A 19512-nucleotide genomic window follows, 5' to 3' on the forward strand; every position below is an offset into this window, starting at 1 on the left:
CCCTGTGTCCTGGTTTCGGCTGGGATCGAGTTAATTTTCTTCCTAGTAGCAGGCATAGTGCTGTGTTTTGGATTTAGTAGGAGAATAATGTTGATAACACACTGATGTTTTTAGTTGTTGCTAAGTAATGCTTATGCTAGTCAAGGACTTTTCAGCTTCCCATGCTCTGCCAGGTGCACAAGAAACTGGGAGGGGGCACAGCCAGAATACCTGATCCAAACTGGCCAAAGGGCTATTCCATACCATATGACGTCATGCTCAGTATATAAACTGGGGGGGGTTGGCCGGGGAGCAGCGATCGCTGCTCGGGAACTGTCTGGGTATCGGTCGTCGGGTGGTGAGCAATTGCATTGTGCATCACTTGCTTTGTATATTGTTATTATTATTATCATTATTATATTATTATCATTTTACCTTATTTCAATTATTAAACTGTTCTTATCTCAACCCAGGAGTGGGTTTTTTCACTCTTACTCCTCCGATTCTCTCCCCCATCCCATTGGGGTAGGGGGAGTGAGCAAGCGGCTGCGTGGTGCTTAGTTGCTGGCTGGGGCTAAACCACAACACCCTGCTTGGTGCCTATTCATTAACTCTTTAGCAGATATTCCCCTGCAGCCCATGGAAGAGACCACTGTAGCCCATGGAGGACTCCATGCCAGAGCAGTTGTACATTTCCTGAGGGAATTGCAGTCCATGGAGAGGGCCCACACTGGAGCAGTGGAAAAGTATGAGGAGGAAGGAGCATCAGAGAGAAACTGTTATGAACTGACCATAACCCCTATCACCCGGCCCCCTGCGCTGCTCGGGGGTGGCGGGGTAGAGGAGATGGGAGTAAAGGAGTGAAGTTGAACCTGGGAAAAACATGCACCAATGCTGGGGGCCACCCAGCTGGAAAGCAGCTTGGCAGAAAAGGACCTGGGGGTCCAGCGGACACCAAGTTGAACACGAGCCAGCAATGTGCCCTTACTGCAAAGAAGGCTAATGGTATCCTGGGGTGCATTAGACAAAGTATTGCCAGCAGGTCAAGGGAGGTGATCCTTCCCCTCTGCTCAGCACTGGTGATGCCACACCTGGAGTCCTGTGTCTAGTTCTGGGCTCCTGAGTACAAGAAGAGAGACATGGACATACTGGAGACAGTCCAACGAAGGGCCACAAAGATGATTAAGGGACTGGAGCATCTCTCCTATGAGGAAAGGATGAGAGAGCTGGGCCTGTTTAGCCTGGAGAAGAGAAGGCTTGGGGGGGGATCTCATCAATGTCTATAAATACCTGAAGGGAGGGTGCAAAGAAGACAGAGACAGGCTCTTTTCAGTAGTGCCCAGTGACAGTAGAAAAGGCAATGGGCACAAACTGAAACACAGGAGGTTCGGTCTGAACATAAGGAAACACTTTTTTCCTGTGAGGGTGTCTGAGCACTGGAACAAGTTGCCCAGGGAGGTTGTGGGGTCTCCTTCCTTAGAGATATTCAAAAGCTGTCTGGACATGGTCCTGGGCAATCTGCTCTAGGTGGCCCTGCTTGAATAGAAGGGGTTGGACAAGATGATCTCCAGAGGTCCCTTCCAACCTCAACCATTCTGTGATTCTGTGAACTCTTTAGCTTCTTTTTGTATTTGATATGAATTCTTAATGAGTTTGTTCCAAAGATTTCAAAACAACCCCAGGTTGATATTTTCCAGGTGATATAATTCTGGTTATACCATAGCTGCTGCATGTTATGGGTAGACAGTGTACATTTTCCACATGTTCATTAGGGTTGAAACATTGTCCATACATTTTTTGTACAGGGAGGCTCTACAGGCACCTTCTCACCAACATACATACATCTATTTCCAGCACCATATATCCTAGAATCATTAGCTGCTGGTTAATGGCAATTGATACAATTATCAATATCCATAGAGGTGGAATGGATTACTTTTTCTTTTGTGCTACCTATAGAAAACAAAAATAACAAAAGATTGTCATAGCTGTCTTAGTTACTCAAGCTGGAACATCTACCTCCATAGGAGTTCCTGGCAATGTTCCTTAAGGGTCTACTCAGTGGCATTTTTGTTTCCCTATTTTATTTAATTAATTTGCTACTCTTCTTAAAGAACTCTTCACTGGTCATCCATTGGAGCTTGTTATCCATCAGCATTTGTTATCTGTTGGTTCTATCTCTTCTCTATAACAAACAGCCCAACTTTATACTTTGATTTACATTAAGATTACATAGATTTTTACCATTTTTTTCTTCTTCTGTTTTTGTTTTTTGGCCTTCTGACACCCCTCCTAGATCCTTTCTATACTTGCACACTTGCTTCAAAGATCATTGCTGAAATCATCGATTCTATCTCTAGAGCTAGGTCTAGCTGCTTCTTTTCAAGCTGTTGGCTTTTTTTTTGGAGAGCTATGCTGCAAAACCTGCAAGAAGACCCATCAAGACCATTGGGCTATTATATTTCTGATTAGTACATTTTAGTACTTGACTAGAGGCTAATCCTGCTTTGGTAAGAGGTTCCATGGCTGCTTGGAGATGGTTAGTGTGGGCAGGTGTATCTGCCATTCCTCTTGCATTACGCTCCAAAAGCTGTATTGCCTGCAGCGTTGTAAACCTTTACGTTAATTTGCTACAATGGTAAGTCACTCTGGCCAGGTTTACCACAGGGTGTCTTCTGCTCCCTGGGTAGAGTGATCAAATGAACTATAGCCCTGGTTTGAATTGAATACAACTATTTAATAAGAAGCTGGGGAGGGGAAAGAGACAGCCCAGGTTAAAGTTGAGTCTCCCAGCTCCTCCTTTCTCTCTCTGTCAGCATAGGGAGAAATGCCTGGGCATGGGGAGTGATGTGAGCAAGTTCTCAGGAATGTGCACTGGAGGTAGGTCCCAGCACTTTACAAAGCTTCGTTCCCTGATTTCAGTGTTGGGCTCCAGTATCCTGGGAACTGCTGACCTGCTGCACTGCTGACAGTGACACACCAGGCCAGAGGGCTCTGGAGGTCCTCTCAGCCACTTCTTGTTCATTTGCAGGGTGCCAAGTGTTCATCCGGTGACAGAAGCCACAGGATATTTTGCATTTTTACTAGGTACACTATTTACATTGTTCATGGGGTTTACAGTTTACTGCTGTAGCAGAAGCAATCAAAAGATGAGGGGTATATGGAAGAAGGATGTAAAGGAGGACTAAAAGGATCAAAACCTTTATAGGAAGGTGGAGCTGAACTTTCTATGGTTTGTCCCTCCCAAAGGCTCACAGATCTCTTGTGTTTGTGGTTTGTTTGGTTTTTTTTTTTTGTTTTATATACAACTCAGAGCTGTACTATCTGGCTCCTTAAAGTTTGAATTTCTCTTTGTAAATCAAAGACATCCTTCTGCAATTTTTTATATTACTTCTGTAACTGGTTTTCTCAAATTCCAAGGGGCAGTTTGCAGAGAGCTTGGCCTTTGCCTGTTTCTCTCACATTTCTGCTTTCTGTATAGCTAATATGGTTTGAAAATTTAATAATTTGTGGTCTATTGTTTTCAAGATACCCTTAACATCTTTATGCCTCTTACAGTTATTTTTATGGTTTTAATATGTTTTCAGTCCAATAGCTTCAGTCATCCCAGGGGATGGAAATTCTCCATCCCTATCACCATGAGTCTGAATCCAGGATGCTGTACTCTCCCTCTTGACTCAAGGCTAGCTACTGCTACTGAGCAGAGTTTTTCTTCTTAGGGCATAGTATTGCCCTGTTCTAGTCTTGCCTCATGGTTTTCTTGCAAGAGCTTTATAGGTCCTTTGCTGCTCCCAGCATGCAAAGTAACTTTCACCATCAGAGTGAATGTATGCAATGACATCAGCCAGGTCCCTCAGAACACCAATGCAGTGATGACACCAATAATCCAATGAGTCCTGACTAGTTTTCTTCTTTAGGATTTTATACCTTTTCCACAGTCTGAGCCAAGGTTTTGCAGCTGAGCCATAGTAGAGCTGGGCTTTAGATCCTTGGTATACAGGCAGCTGAACTTGAGGTTCACTCAACTTGAGGGGGTGTTACAGGTTAGAAGTTTTTGAATTTTGGGTACCTCAGGCAAAGGCAAACTCATTTGTGGGATTGCTTTTGCTCAAGGACCTGGGTGCACTTGGTGGGTGATGCAAAAGGATGGGGAAGTCCGATGTGTACCTCAAGGGGATTTGATTTTGGGTGAAAATAGCCAATGAACTGAATGGTATGATGTTAATTGCTATATAATACTGTATGTCGTCTCTTTTATGGTTATATGCCACATCAATGGTATTAGAGTAAGAAGCGCCCAGATTAATGAAGATGAACTTTGATGAAACCAAGCAAAGTGCACTAGTGCTGGAACAAGAACTGGCTTCAGCATGCAACAGTCCAACACCGCACACCACCTCTCCTGCTCTGAAAGACTGTGATGACAGATGGAACCCAAAGTCATGGACTAAATGAACTCAATGGACATTTTAGAGGGATGGGCCATAGACGAAGGGAATGATATCTGTGTGTATATATCAAAAGACAGGGAAAGTGGTGGTGATTAATTAGAATGCATTGGAAAGGGGTAGGACCTGTGCATGTCGTAGATGGCATAGAATAAGGGGTGGATACTGTCCTGGTTTGGGCTGGGATAGAGTTAATTTTCTTCCTAGTAGCAGGCATAGTGCTGTGTTTTGGATTTAGTAGGAGAATAATGTTGATAACACACTGATGTTTTAGTTGTTGCTAAGTACTGCTTATGCTAGTCAAGGACTTTTCAGCTTCCCATACTCTGCCAGGTGCACAAGAAACTGGGAGGGGGTACAGCCAGAATAGTTGATCCAAACTGGCCAAAGGGCTATTCCATACCATGTGATGTCATGCTCAGTATATAAACTGGGGGGGGCTTGGCCAGGGAGCAGCAATCGCTTCTTGGCAACTGGCTGGGTATCGGTCGGCAGGTGGTGGGCAATTTCATTGTGCATCACTTGCTTTGTATATTATTTTTATTATCATTATTATATTGTTATTGTTACTACTACTGTTGTACTTTATTTTGTTTCAATTATTAAACTGTTCTTATCTCAACCCAGGAGTGTTTCTCACTCTTACTCCTCCAATTCTCTCCCCCATCCCACCGGGGCAGGGGGAGTGAGCAAGCGGCTGCGTGGTGCTTAGTTGCTGGCTGGGGCTAAACCAAGACATCCAGTGACCCTATTTTCTTTCCAGGTCCCAATAACTGCCTCCCCGCTCTCACACCTAGAGATACACAGGTGCTCTCATGCCCAGACTTGGCTGGGACTCCTCTGGTCCCATAGACGATCAGAGAATCATAGAATCGTTTAGGTTGGAAAAGACCTTTAAGATCATCCAGTCCAACCATTAACCTAACACTACCAAATCCACCACTAAACCAGTTAAGGGTAGAGTATCAATTTCATGTTTCCTGGCTTGGTGGCTGGATTATTGTTAATGAAAGTAAAAACTAGGAATTACTAAGATTGGAAAGGACCTCTAAAATCATCAGTTCAACCATCAACCCAACACCACCATGCCTACTAAACCATGTCCCAAAGTGCCACATCTACCCGTTTTTTGAACACCTCCAGGGATGGTGACTCCACCACCTCTCTGGGCAGCCTGTTCCAATGCTTGACTACCCTTTCCTGGGCCTGATCCCCTGGTTGATCTGCACTTGCCTGTTGAGTTCACTCAATATGAACCTCTCCATAATCTTTCCCGGCACTGAGGTCAGGCTGACAGGCCTGTAGTTCCCCGGGTCCTCCTTCCAGCCCTTCTTGTAGATGGGCGTCACATTGGCAAGCCTCCAGTCATCAGTTTAGTGAACCAGTGAGTCCCCTGCAGTTGGTCAAAGAGCTCTGGGATGAGAGGCAGTGGGTGCTGGTTCTTACCTGTGATGTTGTTCAGCCCCCTGTAATCTATACAGGATCAAAGACACCCCCCCCCACCCCCCCCCATTCTTCTGCTTGACAAAAAATATGGGGGCCTGAGTGGAGCAGGTGGGAGGGCACATGAATCCATGTGCCAGATTGTCCTTGAGATACTCCTCAAGGGCTGCTAATTTAGGGTGTGAGAAGGCATAGATGTCCCCAAAGGGTATCTACTTCCTGGGATTAGGTCAATGGGGCAGTCTTATGGGCAAGGGGGCAGCAGTGTTTCTGCCCCCTTCTTCTCAGGCATCAGAAAGTTGCTGTACTCATCTGGGAATGTTGTTGGGGGGGGTCCAGTGGCTGAGGTAGGGGCATAGTCCTTGGGCCTGGATGATTCAGGGTTGGGGAGTCATGGGAGTGCAGAAATCTTGGGGCTAAGGCTGTGCCATGGTGAAGACAGGGCTGTGATCCGGGGGCATTACACTTGGCATGGATATGGTGCAATTATGCTCCTTGGTGATAGCGCTGCAACTGCATCAGCGCTGTCTATGTCGAATGAGAGAAATGCTCCTTCCACCAGCAGAGGGTGGAGTTCCTGGAGTACCTGGTGGGCCAGCCCGAACAGTTTGTGTATGGACCCCAAGAAGGTTGAAGCCATCATGAGTTGGCAGCCCCCTTCTAGCATGCAGGGAGGTGCAAGGGTTCATAGTTTTCCAGTACTGTGACTCCTATAACAGCACTCATCCGGAAGGGGGCTAGTGAGGAGCCCAGGGGCGGCATGGCAACGCTGGGGGTGAAATCGATAGACCGGCTCAAGTGCATCTACACCAATGCACGTAGCATGGGCAACAAACAGGAGGAGCTGGAAGCCCTTGTGCAGCAGGATGGCTATGACATAGTTGCCATCACAGAAACGTGGTGGGACGACTCTCATGACTGGAGTGCTGCACTGGATGGCTATAAGCTCTTCAGAAGGGATAGACAGGGAAGGAGAGGTGGTGGGGTGGCTCTGTATGTTAGGGAGTGTTTTGACTGTATAGAGCTTGACAGTGGTGATGACAAGGTCGAGTGCTTATGGATACGGATGAGGGGGAAGGCCAGCAAGGCGGATGTCCTGTTGGGAGTCTGCTATAGACCACCCAACCAGGATGTAGAGGTAGATGAAGCGTTCTACAAGTGGCTGGCAGAAGTCTTGCAATCGCCAGCCCTTGTTCTCATGGGGGACTTCAACTTGCCGGACATCTGCTGGAAATACAACACAGCAGAGAGGCAACAGTCTCGGAAGTTCCTAGAGTGTGTGGAGGATAACTTCCTGAAAGAGCTGGTAAGCGAGCCTACCAGGGGAGGTGCCTCGCTTGACCTGCTGTTTACAAACAGAGAAGGGCTTGTGGGAGATGTCGTGGTCGGAGGCCGTCTTGCGCTTAGCGACCACGATATGATAGAGTTCTCGATTCTTGGCGATGCCAAGCGGAGGGGCAGCAAAACTGTTGCCGTGGACTTCCAGAGGGCAGACTTTGGCCTGTTCAGGACCCTGGTTGGGAAAGTCCCTTGGGAGGCAGTCCTGAAAGGCAAAGGGGTCCAGGAAGGCTGGGCCTTCTTCAAGAAGGAAGTCTTAAGGGCACAGGAGTGGGCTGTCCCCGTCTGCTGTAAGACCAAGCGGCGGGGAAAACGACCGGCCTGGCTGAATAGGGAGCTTTTGCGGGGACTCAGGGAAAAAAGGAGAGTCTACCACCTTTGGAAGAAGGGGCTGGCAACTCAGGAGGAGTACAGGGATCTTGTTAGGTCATGCAGGGAGGAAATTAGAAAAGCAAAAGCCCAGCAAGAACTCAATCTGGCCAATGTTGTAAAAGATAATAAAAAATGCTTTTACAAGTACATCAGCAATAAAAGGAGAGGCAAGGAGGATCTCCATCCCTTGCTGGATGTGGCGGGGAACATTGTCACCGAGGACAAGGAAAAGGCTGAGGTACTTAACGCCTTCTTTGCCTCTGTGTTTAACAGCCAGACCGGTCATCCCCAGGGTACTCAGGCCCCTGAGCTAGAAGATAGGGATGGGGACCAGAATGGAGCCCTCATACTCCAGAAGGAAGCAGTTAATGACCTGCTATGCCACCTGGATGCTCACAAGTCTATGGGGCCAGATGGGATCCAGCCGAGAGTACTGAGGGAGCTGGCAGAGGAGCTTGCCAAGCCACTCTCCATCATCTATCAGCAGTCCTGGTTAACAGGGGAGGTCCCTGATGACTGGAGGCTTGCCAATGTGACGCCCATCTACAAGAAGGGCCGGAAGGAAGACCCGGGGAACTACAGGCCTGTCAGCCTGACCTCGGTGCCAGGAAAGATTATGGAGAGGTTCATATTGAGTGAACTCAACAGGCAAGTGCAGGTCAACCAGGGGATCAGGCCCAGCCAGCATGGGTTCATGAAAGGCAGGTCCTGCTTGACCAACCTGATCTCCTTTTATGACCTGGTGACCCGCCTGGTGGATGATGGAAAAGCTGTGGATGTCATTTACCTGGACTTTAGCAAAGCCTTTGACACCGGCTCCCATAATATTCTCCTTGGGAAGCTGGCAGCTCATGGCTTGCACGGGCGTAGTCTTCGCTGGGTAAAAAAATGGCTGGGTGGCCGAGCCCAGAGAGTAGTGGTGAATGGAGTTAAGTCCAGTTGGTGGCCGGTCACGAGCGGTGTTCCCCAGGGCTCTGTTTTGGGGCCAGCCTTGTTTAATATCTTTATCAACGATCTGGATGGGGGATTGAGTGCGCCCTCAGTAAGTTTGCAGACGACACCAAGTGGGGTGGGAATGTCAATCTGCTCGAGGGTAGGATGGCCCTGCAGAGGGACCTGGACAGACTGGATCAATGGGCCGAGGCCAACTGTATGAGGTTTAACAAGGCCGAGTGCCGGGTCCTGCACTTGGGTCACAACAACCCCATGCAACGCTACAGGCTTGGGGAAGAGTGGCTGGAAAGCTGCCTGGCCGAAAAGGACCTGGGGGTGTTGGTTGACAGCCGGCTGAACATGAGCCAGCAGTGTGCCCAGGTGGCCAAGAAGGCCAACAGCATCCTGGCTTGTATCAGGAATAGTGTGGCCAGCAGGAGCAGGGAGGTGATTGTTTCCCTGTACTCGGTGCTGGTGAGGCCACACCTGGAATACTGTGTCCAGTTTTGGGCCCCTCAATACAAGACAGACATTGAGGTGCTGGAGCGTGTCCAGAGAAGGGCAACGAAGCTGGTGAAGGGTCTGGAGCACAAGTCTTATGAGGAGCGGCTGAGGGAACTGGGGTTGTTTAGGCTGGAGAAGAGGAGGCTGAGGGGAGACCTTATCGCTCTCTACAACTACCTGAAAGGAGGTTGTAGTGAGGTGGGTGTTGGTCTCTTCTCCCATGTAGTTAGCGATAGGACAAGAGGAAATGGGCTCAAGCTGCGCCAGGGGAGGTTTAGATTGGATATTAGGAAAAATTTCTTCACGGAAAGGGTGGTCAAGCATTGGAACAGGCTGCCCAGAGAGGTGGTGGAGTCACCATCCCTGGAGGTGTTCAAAAAACGGGTAGATGTGTCACTTCGGGACATGGTTTAGTCTAGTCTACCTTTGATTGGTATAGTGTGGACTTGGTAGTGTAGGTTAATGGTTGGACTGGATTATCTTAAAGGTCTTTTCCAACCTAAACAATTCTATGATTCTATGATTCTATAACTGCAAACTAGAAAAGCATTTTAACACATCCTAAAAGCTTTCTGGCTCCATTGTCACAGAATACACACTGAAATCTTACCATTTCCTATGATAAATATGGTATCATGGTTGGAGGACACTGAAAACAACAGAATAGAGTTTAAAAGTTTGGACAGTTTTCTATAAGCAGAAATCCCCAAGCAGATATCACCATACCTTTCTAATAGCATAAGCATTAGCATAGCACATAAGGAATAGAAATCATTAACCTCTGTAGACTCTCTGTAGTTATTTTTTAGAGCAATAGAAGATAGACTGGCATTTTTTTCTTTTTGCTTTTCAGATGGAGTCATGCAGTTATCAAACTAGCATGCATATATGTGGGTGCAGGGGCTGTGTTGTTTCATCTTGTTTTTACGTTCTTGGTTAAGTAGCAACAGCTTCAGTGATAAAGCAGACTTGCAGTGCAAAGAGCAGCTGCAATCCAAAGAGTGGATAGACACCCAACCATCCTTGTCCTTCAGAATTGCCCATTTACTGAGAGATTTGCAAACTCTGCTGGTTCCAAATATCAGGGCAAGCAAAAAGCAAAATGCATGATTAAACCAAACTTCTTTTTTAGGATTGGTTTTCTGATTTTTTGAGGAATTATCATCTGTGTGAACACATGTTACAAAAAACTACCAGAAATGGGAATGTGCTGACATGAATAGGAGAAAGTCCATCCCACAAACTGAAAATAGGCCCAGAGATTTAAAGGGAGAATAGGCATTGGCTTTATCATCCCTACATGCTTTCCTTTTAGAATATTCCCCATGTCCTGGTTTTGGCTGGGATAGAGTTAATTTTCTTCATAGCAGCTTGTATGGGGCTATGTTTTGGATTTGTGCTGAAAATGGTGTTGATAACACAGGGATGTTTTCGTTATTGCTGAGCAGTGCTTACACAGAATCAAGGCCTTTTCTGCTTCTCACACCACCCCACCAGCGAGTAGGCTGGGGGTGCAGAAGACATTGGGAGGGGGTACAGCTGGGACAGCTGACCCCAACTGACCAAAGGGATATTCCACACCATATGACATTGTGCTCAGCACTAAAACTTGGGGGGGGGGGAGGTTGGTGGGGGCTGCCGTTGCTCAGGGACTTGCTGGGCATCGGTCAGTTGGTGGTGAGCAATTGTTTTCTTTTGCCTCGCTTGTTCTTGGGTTTTATTTTCCTCTCTGTTTTTTGGGGTTCTTTTTACAATTTTTTTTCCCTAATTATTGAACTGTCTTTATCTCAACTCATGAATTTTCTCATTTTTACACTTCTGATTCTTCCCCCCCATTTGACTGGGGGGGAGTGAGAGAGTGGCTGTGTGGGGCTTAGTTGCTGGATGGGGTTAAACTATGACCAAGTCTCTCTCCATCTTTCTTATAAGCCCCCTTTCTATATTGAAAGGCTGCAGTAAGGTCTCCCCAGAGCTTTCTCTTCTCCAGGCTGAACAACCCCAGCTCTCTCAGCCTGTCCTCATAGACTCGTTGACTGTGACTCTTTGGACATGGCCATCCAGACAATTCCTTATCCATCTAACAGTCCATCCATTGAATCCATATCTCTCCAATTTAGAGAGAAGGATGTTGTGGGGGACCATATCAAAGGCCTAGCAGAAGTCAAGATTGATGACATCTGTAGCTCTTCCCTTGTCCACTGATATAGTCAATACATCATAGAAGGCCACTAGGTTGGTCAGGCAGGACTTGCCCTTGGTGAAGCCGTGCTGGCTGTCTCGAATCACCTCCCTGTCCTCCATGTGCTTGAGCATAGCTTCTAGGAGGATCTGCTCCATGATCTTCCCAGGCACAGAGGTGAGGCTGACAGGTCGATAGTTCCCAGGGTCCTCCTTTCTTCTCTTTTTAAAAATTGGCAGAACATTCCCCTTTTTCCAGTCACTAGGGACTTCACCTGACTGCCATGACTTTTCAAATATGATGGAAAGTGGCTTGGCAACTGCATCAGACAGTTCTCTCAGGACCCAGGATGCATCTCGTCAGGTCTCATGGACTTATGTATGTGCAGGTTCCTTAGGTGGTCTCAAACTTGGTCTTCTATGGTGGGAAGGGCTTCATTCCCCCATTCCCTGCCTTGAGGTTCAGGGACTTGAGAGATGTGGGAAGAGAGATTGCCAGTGAAAACTGAGGCAAAAAAGTTGTTGAGTACTTCAGCCTTCTCCATGTCAGTTGTCACTAGTTGTCCTGTCTTATTTGTTGCGGGGGTACATTTTCTTTAATCTTCCTTTTCTGACCAATGTACCCGTAGAAGCCCTTATTATTATTCTTCACATCCCTTGCCAAATTCAACTCCAACTGTGCCTTAGCTATGGATGTGATCAGTAAGATAATAGCCATGTCCCCACCACCTAACAAAAAAGAAACACAAGCTTTCCTAGGTGTTGTGGGTTTCTGGAGAATGCATATTCTGGGTTATAGTCAGCTTGTTAGCCCTCTCTATCAAGTGACCCATAAGAAGAAGTATTTTGAGTGGGGCTCTGAGCCACAGCAAGCTTTTGAGCAGATCAAACAGGAGACAGCTCATGTGGTAGTCCTTGGGCCCATTTGTACAGGACCAGCTGTGCAAAAAGTGCTCTACACTGCAGCTGGGGAGCATGGCCTCATCCGGAGCCTCTGGCAGAAAGCACCAGAAGAAATCATAGAATGCTTTGGGTTGGAAGGGACCTTTAGAGGTCATCTAGCCCAACCCCCCTGCAGTGAGCAGGGACAGCTTTAACTAGAGCAGGTTGCTCAGAGCACCACCCAACCTGACCTTGAATGTTGCCAGGGATGGGGCCTCTACCACCTCTCTGGGCAACCTGTTCCAGTGCTTGACCACCCGCACTGTAAAAAATTTCTTCCTTATATCTAGTCTAAATCTATTCTTCTTTAGTTTAAATCCGTTATTCCTTGTCCTGTCACAACAGGCCTTGTTAAAAAGATTCTCCCCATCTTTCCTGTAGGCCCCCTTTAAGTACTGGAAGGCCGCAATAAGGTCTCCCCGCAGCCTTCTCTTCTCTAGGCTGAACAACCCCAACTCTCTCAGCCTGTCCTCGTAGGAGAGGTGCTCCAGCCCTCAGATCATTTTTGTGGCCCTCTTCTGGACCCGCTCCAGCAGGTCCATGTCCTTCTTGTGCTGAGGGCCCCAGAGCTGGACGCAGTACTCCAGGTGAGGTCTCACCAGAACAGAGCAGATGGGCAGAATCACATCCCTCAACCTGCTGGCCACGCTTCTTTTGATGCAGCCCAGGATTCGGTTACCTTTCTGGGCTGCAAGCGCACATTGCCGGCTCATGTCCAGCTTTTCATCCACCGGTACCCCCAAGTCCTTCTCCGCAAGGCTGCTCTCAATCTCTTCATCCCCCAGCCTGTATTGATATTGGGGGTTGCCCTGTCCCAGGTGCAGGACCTTGCACTTGGCCTTGTTGAACCTCATGAGGTTCACAGAGGCCCACCTCTCCAGCTTGTCCAGGTCCCTCTGGATGACATCTTGTCCTTCTGGTGTGTAAACCGCACCACTCAGCTTGGTGTCGTCTGCAAACTTGCTGAGGGTGCACTCAATCCCACTGTCTATGTCACTGATGAAGATATTAAACAGCACTGGTCCCAGTACGGACCCCTGAGGGACTCCACTTGTCACCGGTCTCCATGTGGACATCGAGCCATTGACCACTACCCTCTGGATGTGACCATCCAGCCAATTCCTTATCCATAGAACAGTCCACCCATCAAACCCATATCTCTCCAATTTAGAGAGAAGGATGTTGTGGGGGACTGTGTCGAACGCTTTACAGAAGTCCAAACAGATGACATCCATTGCTTTTCCCTTGTCCACTGATGCAGTCACTCCTTCATAGAAAGCCACTAGGTTGGTCAGGCAGGACTTGCCCTTGGTGAATCCGTGCTGGCTGTCTCGAATCACCTCCCTGTCCTCCATGTGCTTGAGCATAGCTTCTAGGAGGATCTGCTCCATGATCTTCCCAGGCACAGAGGTGAGGCTGACAGGTCGGTAGTTCCCGGGGCACTCCTTTCTTCCCTTTTTAAAAATGGGCACAACATTCCCCTTCTTCCAGTTAGCAGGGACTTCACCGGACTGCCGTGACTTTTCAAATATCATGGAGAGTGGCTTGGCAACTACATCAGCCAATTCCCTCAGGACTCTGGGGTGCGTCTCATCAGGTCCCATAGACTTGTGTACATTGAGGTTCCTCAGGTGGTCTCGAACCTGATCTTCCCTCACAGTGGGAGGGGCTTTACCCCCCTGGTCCCCATCTTTTGGTCCATCGACTTGGGAGGGGTGAGGAGAGAGGTTGCCGGTGAAGACCGAGGCAAAGAAGTTGTTGAGTACCTCTGCTTTCTCCTTGTCTGTTGATACTAGGTCGGCATTCTTGTTCATCGGCGGGGGGGGGGGGGGGGAGATGGTACGCTTTCTTTAACCTTCCTTTTCTGGTTGACATATCTGTAGAAGCCCTTCTTGTTATTCTTTACATCCCTTGCCAAATTCAGCTCCAGCTGCACCTTGGCCTTCCTGACCCCCTCCCTACACAACCAGGCAGCTTCCCTGTACTCTTCCCAGGACACCTGTCCCTGCTTCCACTGCCTCTGCAGTTCCCTCTTACTCTTTAGTTTGACCAGCAGGTCTCGACTCAGCCATGCTGGTCTCTTCCCTTCCTTGCCCGACTTTTTACACTTGGGGACTGATAGCTCTTGCGCTCTATGGAAGGTGTCCTTAAAGATCTGCCAGCTCTGTTCCGTTCCCCTGTCCCTGAGGACCGTCTCCCAGGGCGTCCTTCTGACTAATTCCTTGAAGAGCTGGAAGTTTGCTTTCCTAAAATTTAGGGACCTGACTGTACTCCTTGCTTTTCCCATGTCCCTCAGGAGCGTGAACTCCAACGCATGACCACTGCAGCCCAGGCTGCCTCCAGTCTTGATGTCACCGATGAGCTCACTTGCATTGGTGACCATCAGATCCAGTATTACGTCCCCTCGGGTAGGGGTGTCTGTTACCTGGCTTAGGAAGTTGTCGTCTATGCATTCCAGGAATCTCCTGGATTGCCTACAGCTCGCCGTGTTGCTTTTCCAGCAAATGTCGGGGTGGTTGAAGTCCCCCAGCAGCACGAGAGTCTGCAAGCACGAAGCCTCCCGGAGCTGGAGGAAGAAGGCTTCGTCAGCAGGCTCCCCTTGATCAGGTGGCCTGTAGTAGACACCAACCACAAGGTTCCCTTTGTTGCCTCTGTCTCTCATTCTTACCCATAAGCTTTTGACCTGCTCGTGGCTATTCTTCAGGGACAGCTCTTCACACTGTATTGATTTCTTTATGTAGAGGGCAACGCCTCCGCCCCTCCTTCCTCGCCTGTCCCTTCTGAAGAGCGTGTAGCCATCGATAGCCACATTCCAGTCGTGGGATTCGTCCCACCAGGTTTCGGTTATGGCAATCAGGTCGTAGCTTTCTAGTAGCACAGTAGCTTCCAACTCCTCCTGTTTGTTCCCCATGCTGTGTGTGTTCATGTAGAGGCATTTCATCTGGGCTTTTGGCCGTGTCGCCTTCTTAGTGGAACATCCCTTGTTTCCCTTGAGGTGTTTCACGGAGGTTTCCCTGTTAGCTCCTGCTACCTCAGAAGCCCCCAGCTCATCTCCGCAAGACTTCAACTGTGCTGCAGCATCCTCAGCATGCCTTCTTGGCAACAGGTCGAGGGCTCATAGTAGCACCCCATCCCTCTAACCATTACGTACCATCCCACAGCTTGTCACAGGCAAGCCTGATATGTCCCCCCTCCCCCTTCACATCTAGTTTAAAGCCCTGTCAATGAGCCCCGCAAGCTCCTGTGCAAAGACCCTCTTTCCCCTTTGAGAAAGGTGGCTCCCATTTGTCACCAGCAAGCCGGGTGCCATGTAGGCCATCCCACTCTCGAAGAACCCAAAGTTGTGACGGTGGCACCAGCCACGGAGCCATGCATTAAGAGATTGGGTCCGCCTGTTCCTTCCAATGTCACCTCCCACAACTGGAAGGAGGGAGGAAAAGATGACCTGTGCCCCCGATTCCCTCACCAACCGTCCCAAGGCCCTGAAGTCTCTTTTACTCACCCTTGGGCTACGCACTGCAACTTCGTCACCACCCACGCGGAAGAGCAGTAAGGGGTAGTAGTCCGAGGGCCATACCAGGCTGGAAAGTCTCCTGGTGATATCTCTGACCCGGGCTCCTGGGAGGCAGCAGACTTCCCTATGAGGAGGGTCCACCCGGCATATTGGACCCTCCGTTCCCCTCAGGAGGGAGTCTCCTATGTCTATGACCCATCTTTTCTTCCTTGTGGAGGTGGTAGTAATATGGGGGGTAGGTCTTTGTGGTCTTGGCAACTCTTCGGGTGTAGATGGATCGACACCCACATCATCCACTGACTGGTCCTCCACCTCTAGAGCCTCATACCTATTGTGCAGAGGCACCTGGGGAGTCATGGTGGGCAAGGAAAGGGTTCGCTTGCAGCCCCGATTGTGGACTTGTTTCCACTCGCCGCTTCCCTCTAAGACCCTGCCTACATCCTGGTGGGGGGAGGATACTGGATCCCTTTGGTCACAGGCTTTCTCTGGACGCTGTCCCTGGTCAGGTTTCTGGGAGCTCAGAGCGTGATTCCACCAGTCTATCTCCTGCTCAGACTCCCTGATGCTCCGTAGCCTGTCTACTTCCTCCCTTAGCTCTGCCACCAGGCTGAGTAGATAGTCCACTTGGTCACAGCGCACACAGCTATTCCCTCTGCTGCCGTCTGTTCCCAGTGCAACCTGGTGGCACTCCCTGCAGCTAGAGACCTGGACAGCTGTGTGTTTCCCTGGGAGCTCAGTCTGGGTAGATACAGCCTTTCTGGCTAGTGCAGAGGATATAGCCTTCCACCGGGTGGATACCATAGCCATGCCTAGACTCCCTCTCACCAACTGAACTTACCAAACATACCTCTTGAGCTAGGAGCAGGGGCACTCGGCCTTCCCCTGCATGCCCTGACCGCAGGAATTGCCGCACCACACCCTCCTGACATGCCACGCCCTGTTTGCCTGTCCTGGTCGCCGTGCTCCTAGTTGCTCACACTCCCTGGGGGCTGCTTTTATAGGTGGGGGTTTGGCCGCCGTCACTCCTGGCCCCGCCCATGCTGCGTCACAGCTGCTGCACGTCAGCAGCTCACCCTTTCCTGCTCTAGGCTGGGGGCTGGGCTGCCCGCTCTTGCCCTGCGCTTTTTTGCTGCCTTAGCAAGGGTGCCCCGGTGCGAGCGTCCGCTCCCGAGGCCTTTGCCTCGGAGACTGCGCTCAAGCGGCAGTTACACCGGGTTTTAAACTGCCGCCGATTAACTCTATCCCAGCTGAAACCAGGACACCTTTGAAGGTGGGATGTGCAAAAGGCCACGTGCAGGATGGAACCCCCGCTGCAAATGGAACCACCAAGTAGACCACTTAGCTCAGAGCAGGGCGGTTGCTAGTGAAAAAGAAGATTGGGATCGACTAGCTGAATGACTGCACATTAATCGAGGCCACTCAGGAAAAGCAGATCTCTATTATGAATGCCGATCTAGGGGTTGGCCAGTGTCTATGAAAACCTGTGAGGCAATCCTGACCGCTTGCCCACAATGCCGAATAAGGCTCAAGGCTGATCACCCAAATCAAGCTCCAGCCCAGCATATTAGACAAGGCAAGGCTCTTTGGAGCACCTGGCAGATTGACTATGTCAGGTCCTTGAGGCCATCCCATGGGAAGAGATATATTTTAGTAGGAGTAGAGGTGGTATCGGGACTGTCGATGGCTACAGCTGTTAGCACTGCCACTGGAGATCAGACGGTCCAAGCATTGCGAGGGTGGTTTGGTGTTTTACCCATTCCTGAATATATCCAAAGTGATAACGGGTCGCATTTTACAGACACAGTGGACTGGGCACGAGGGGAAAGTATTAAATGGGTGTTCCACACACCATATTACCCTCAGGCCAATGGCATAGTTGAATGAACCAATGGTTTGATTAAGAGACATGCTGATGTCTCACGCCACAACTGGGATATATGGTTGCCACAAGCGGTCTTTATTGTTAATAACTGCTGGGGAAGTTATGGGAGCCCAAAAATTTGAGCATTTTGTCTGACGGGGTCACTGACTGGTGACGCCCCCATACCTGATGATCAAAAGGATAAGTTCCCGCCGAGGACATATGTGGGACAACCTGTTATGGTAAAATTGCCCTCCATCGGTGTGGTACCAATGACATTGGCAAAACCCAGAGGCTTATATGCATGGGAAGCACTGGATGGAAGCAGGAAGACCCACTGTATCAGTGATCAGTGGATAATTCCTGACTTTTAACCTTTATACTGGCTATACCCTATCACCGAGGTTAGGTTTCTTTCTATTCTCTTCCAGGAAATGACAGGGTGGACAGCCATCATCTTTCTGTCCCTCCTGATGAGTGGAGCAACATCGAACTTTGAAGATGAGCAAGGCCTGAATGACAACGTAGTGGCGAAAATGATAGTAGGATTTGCCTGAATTATGAACTTAACTTCAGTAACAGTTTGCTTACCCACCCCCAAGTCAGCTGAAGATCCTTTGACAGTTTTTGCACAAGATCTTAGCATTTCATTAGCTTTAGAGCTGACTTGGAAAAATAATAGCAATTACACATGGGATTGGGGAGGTCACTATACCTCATGCTTGTTTATAAATAACAGTACATATAGCCACTCTCAGGCTACCATAACTTGGGATTTAGGCACACTTAATGTCACATCAATCTGGAGTACAAATTGTACTTACACCAACGGTGGTAAAAACCAGACAGTGCCTTGTTCCAGCACTCCATGGGGGGCTACCATAGGTGAAGCCCAATACACTGATGACCACTCTCTACGATACACGAAAACATTAAACGCTTTGTGGTGTATCAAACTCCCTGAGCGGGATAGTAATGATTGTCCCAAGGTGTGCAATCAACAGACCAACACTGGGTGTCCATATAATTGTTTATGGAATGCTTATGGTCCTGGCTAGGATGGAAGCAAAACAAGAACACCCTCATCAGGAAGATCCCCATTATGGGATTGTCAAGTAGAAATTGGATGTAAAGATATAGATAAAATGTCCTTATTATGGTTATACCCTCCTACTCAAAAAGCTTTAATCCAAGGTTGCCTGTGTAGTAATACTAGGTACTTGAGACCCGCTGTGTTAGAGTGTCTGGGAGGTGACATGGAGGGGCTTGACTTTAAGGGGGTGTCAGAGACTGAAAGAGTTAATGTCTCAAACATCATGGTGAGGCAAGTTGAGGTCTGCATAGAGAAAAGTTAAGGTCTCCATAGCAATAAATTAGGGTCTGCATAGCACCACTGAGCCACAGGTGAGAAGCCAATTGGTGTGGAGCTGGGAGGCGTGCCAGAGGATGCGCAGTTCCGCCTTCTGATGGCTGAAGGTCATGCAGAGTTCATTTGAGGAAGGGGCTCACGACCACCCCCCCTCCACAGTGGCACCTGCGCAGAAGATGGAGAACATTCTGAAACAAGCCTTAAGGGGAGACTAGAGGCAGGGACTGACCCATAAAAGACACAACTTCGAGGAGCCATGTGGTACACCCCCACCATCGGAGGACTCCACACTGCTGCTGCTGCCGCTCCTGCTCTGGACCAGACTCCCCCACCCGGTGCCAGCATTGCCGGCACAGCCGGAGGCCCTGCGCTCTGAGAGCAGCACGCCCACCGCCGGAGGACTGCCACGTTTACCATCGACATCGTGGGATCCAATGGTGGTGATCTCTCTCTCTCTCCTCTTTCTTCCTTTTCCTTTCCTCTTATAAGTACGTGAATTAGAACCCACGTTGCTTATCATTGAGTTTTCCTGGTTCGGGTTGCCTACCATTATGCTTTCCTTGTTCGGGTTGGTGTTTACCATCAATAAAGTGTTTAATTGATTATTTGGTGTCGTTTCACCTTAATTTAG

General features: G+C 48.9%; 1 protein-coding gene across 1 annotated transcript in view; it reads left to right on the top strand.

The window, feature by feature from the left end:
• LOC142596471 (amyloid-beta A4 precursor protein-binding family A member 1-like) overlaps positions 1 to 18069 on the top strand; it is a 32709-nt gene extending 14640 nt beyond the window's left edge. The window contains exon 2 of the mRNA XM_075725592.1: positions 17944 to 18069. Within this exon, the coding sequence (XP_075581707.1) occupies positions 17944 to 18069 (126 nt within the window). The remainder of the gene's footprint in view (positions 1 to 17943) is intronic.
• The last annotated feature ends 1443 nt before the right edge of the window (positions 18070 to 19512 follow it).

Source organism: Pelecanus crispus, chromosome W, assembly GCF_030463565.1.
Source record: "Pelecanus crispus isolate bPelCri1 chromosome W, bPelCri1.pri, whole genome shotgun sequence".
NCBI lineage: Eukaryota > Metazoa > Chordata > Aves > Pelecaniformes > Pelecanidae > Pelecanus > Pelecanus crispus.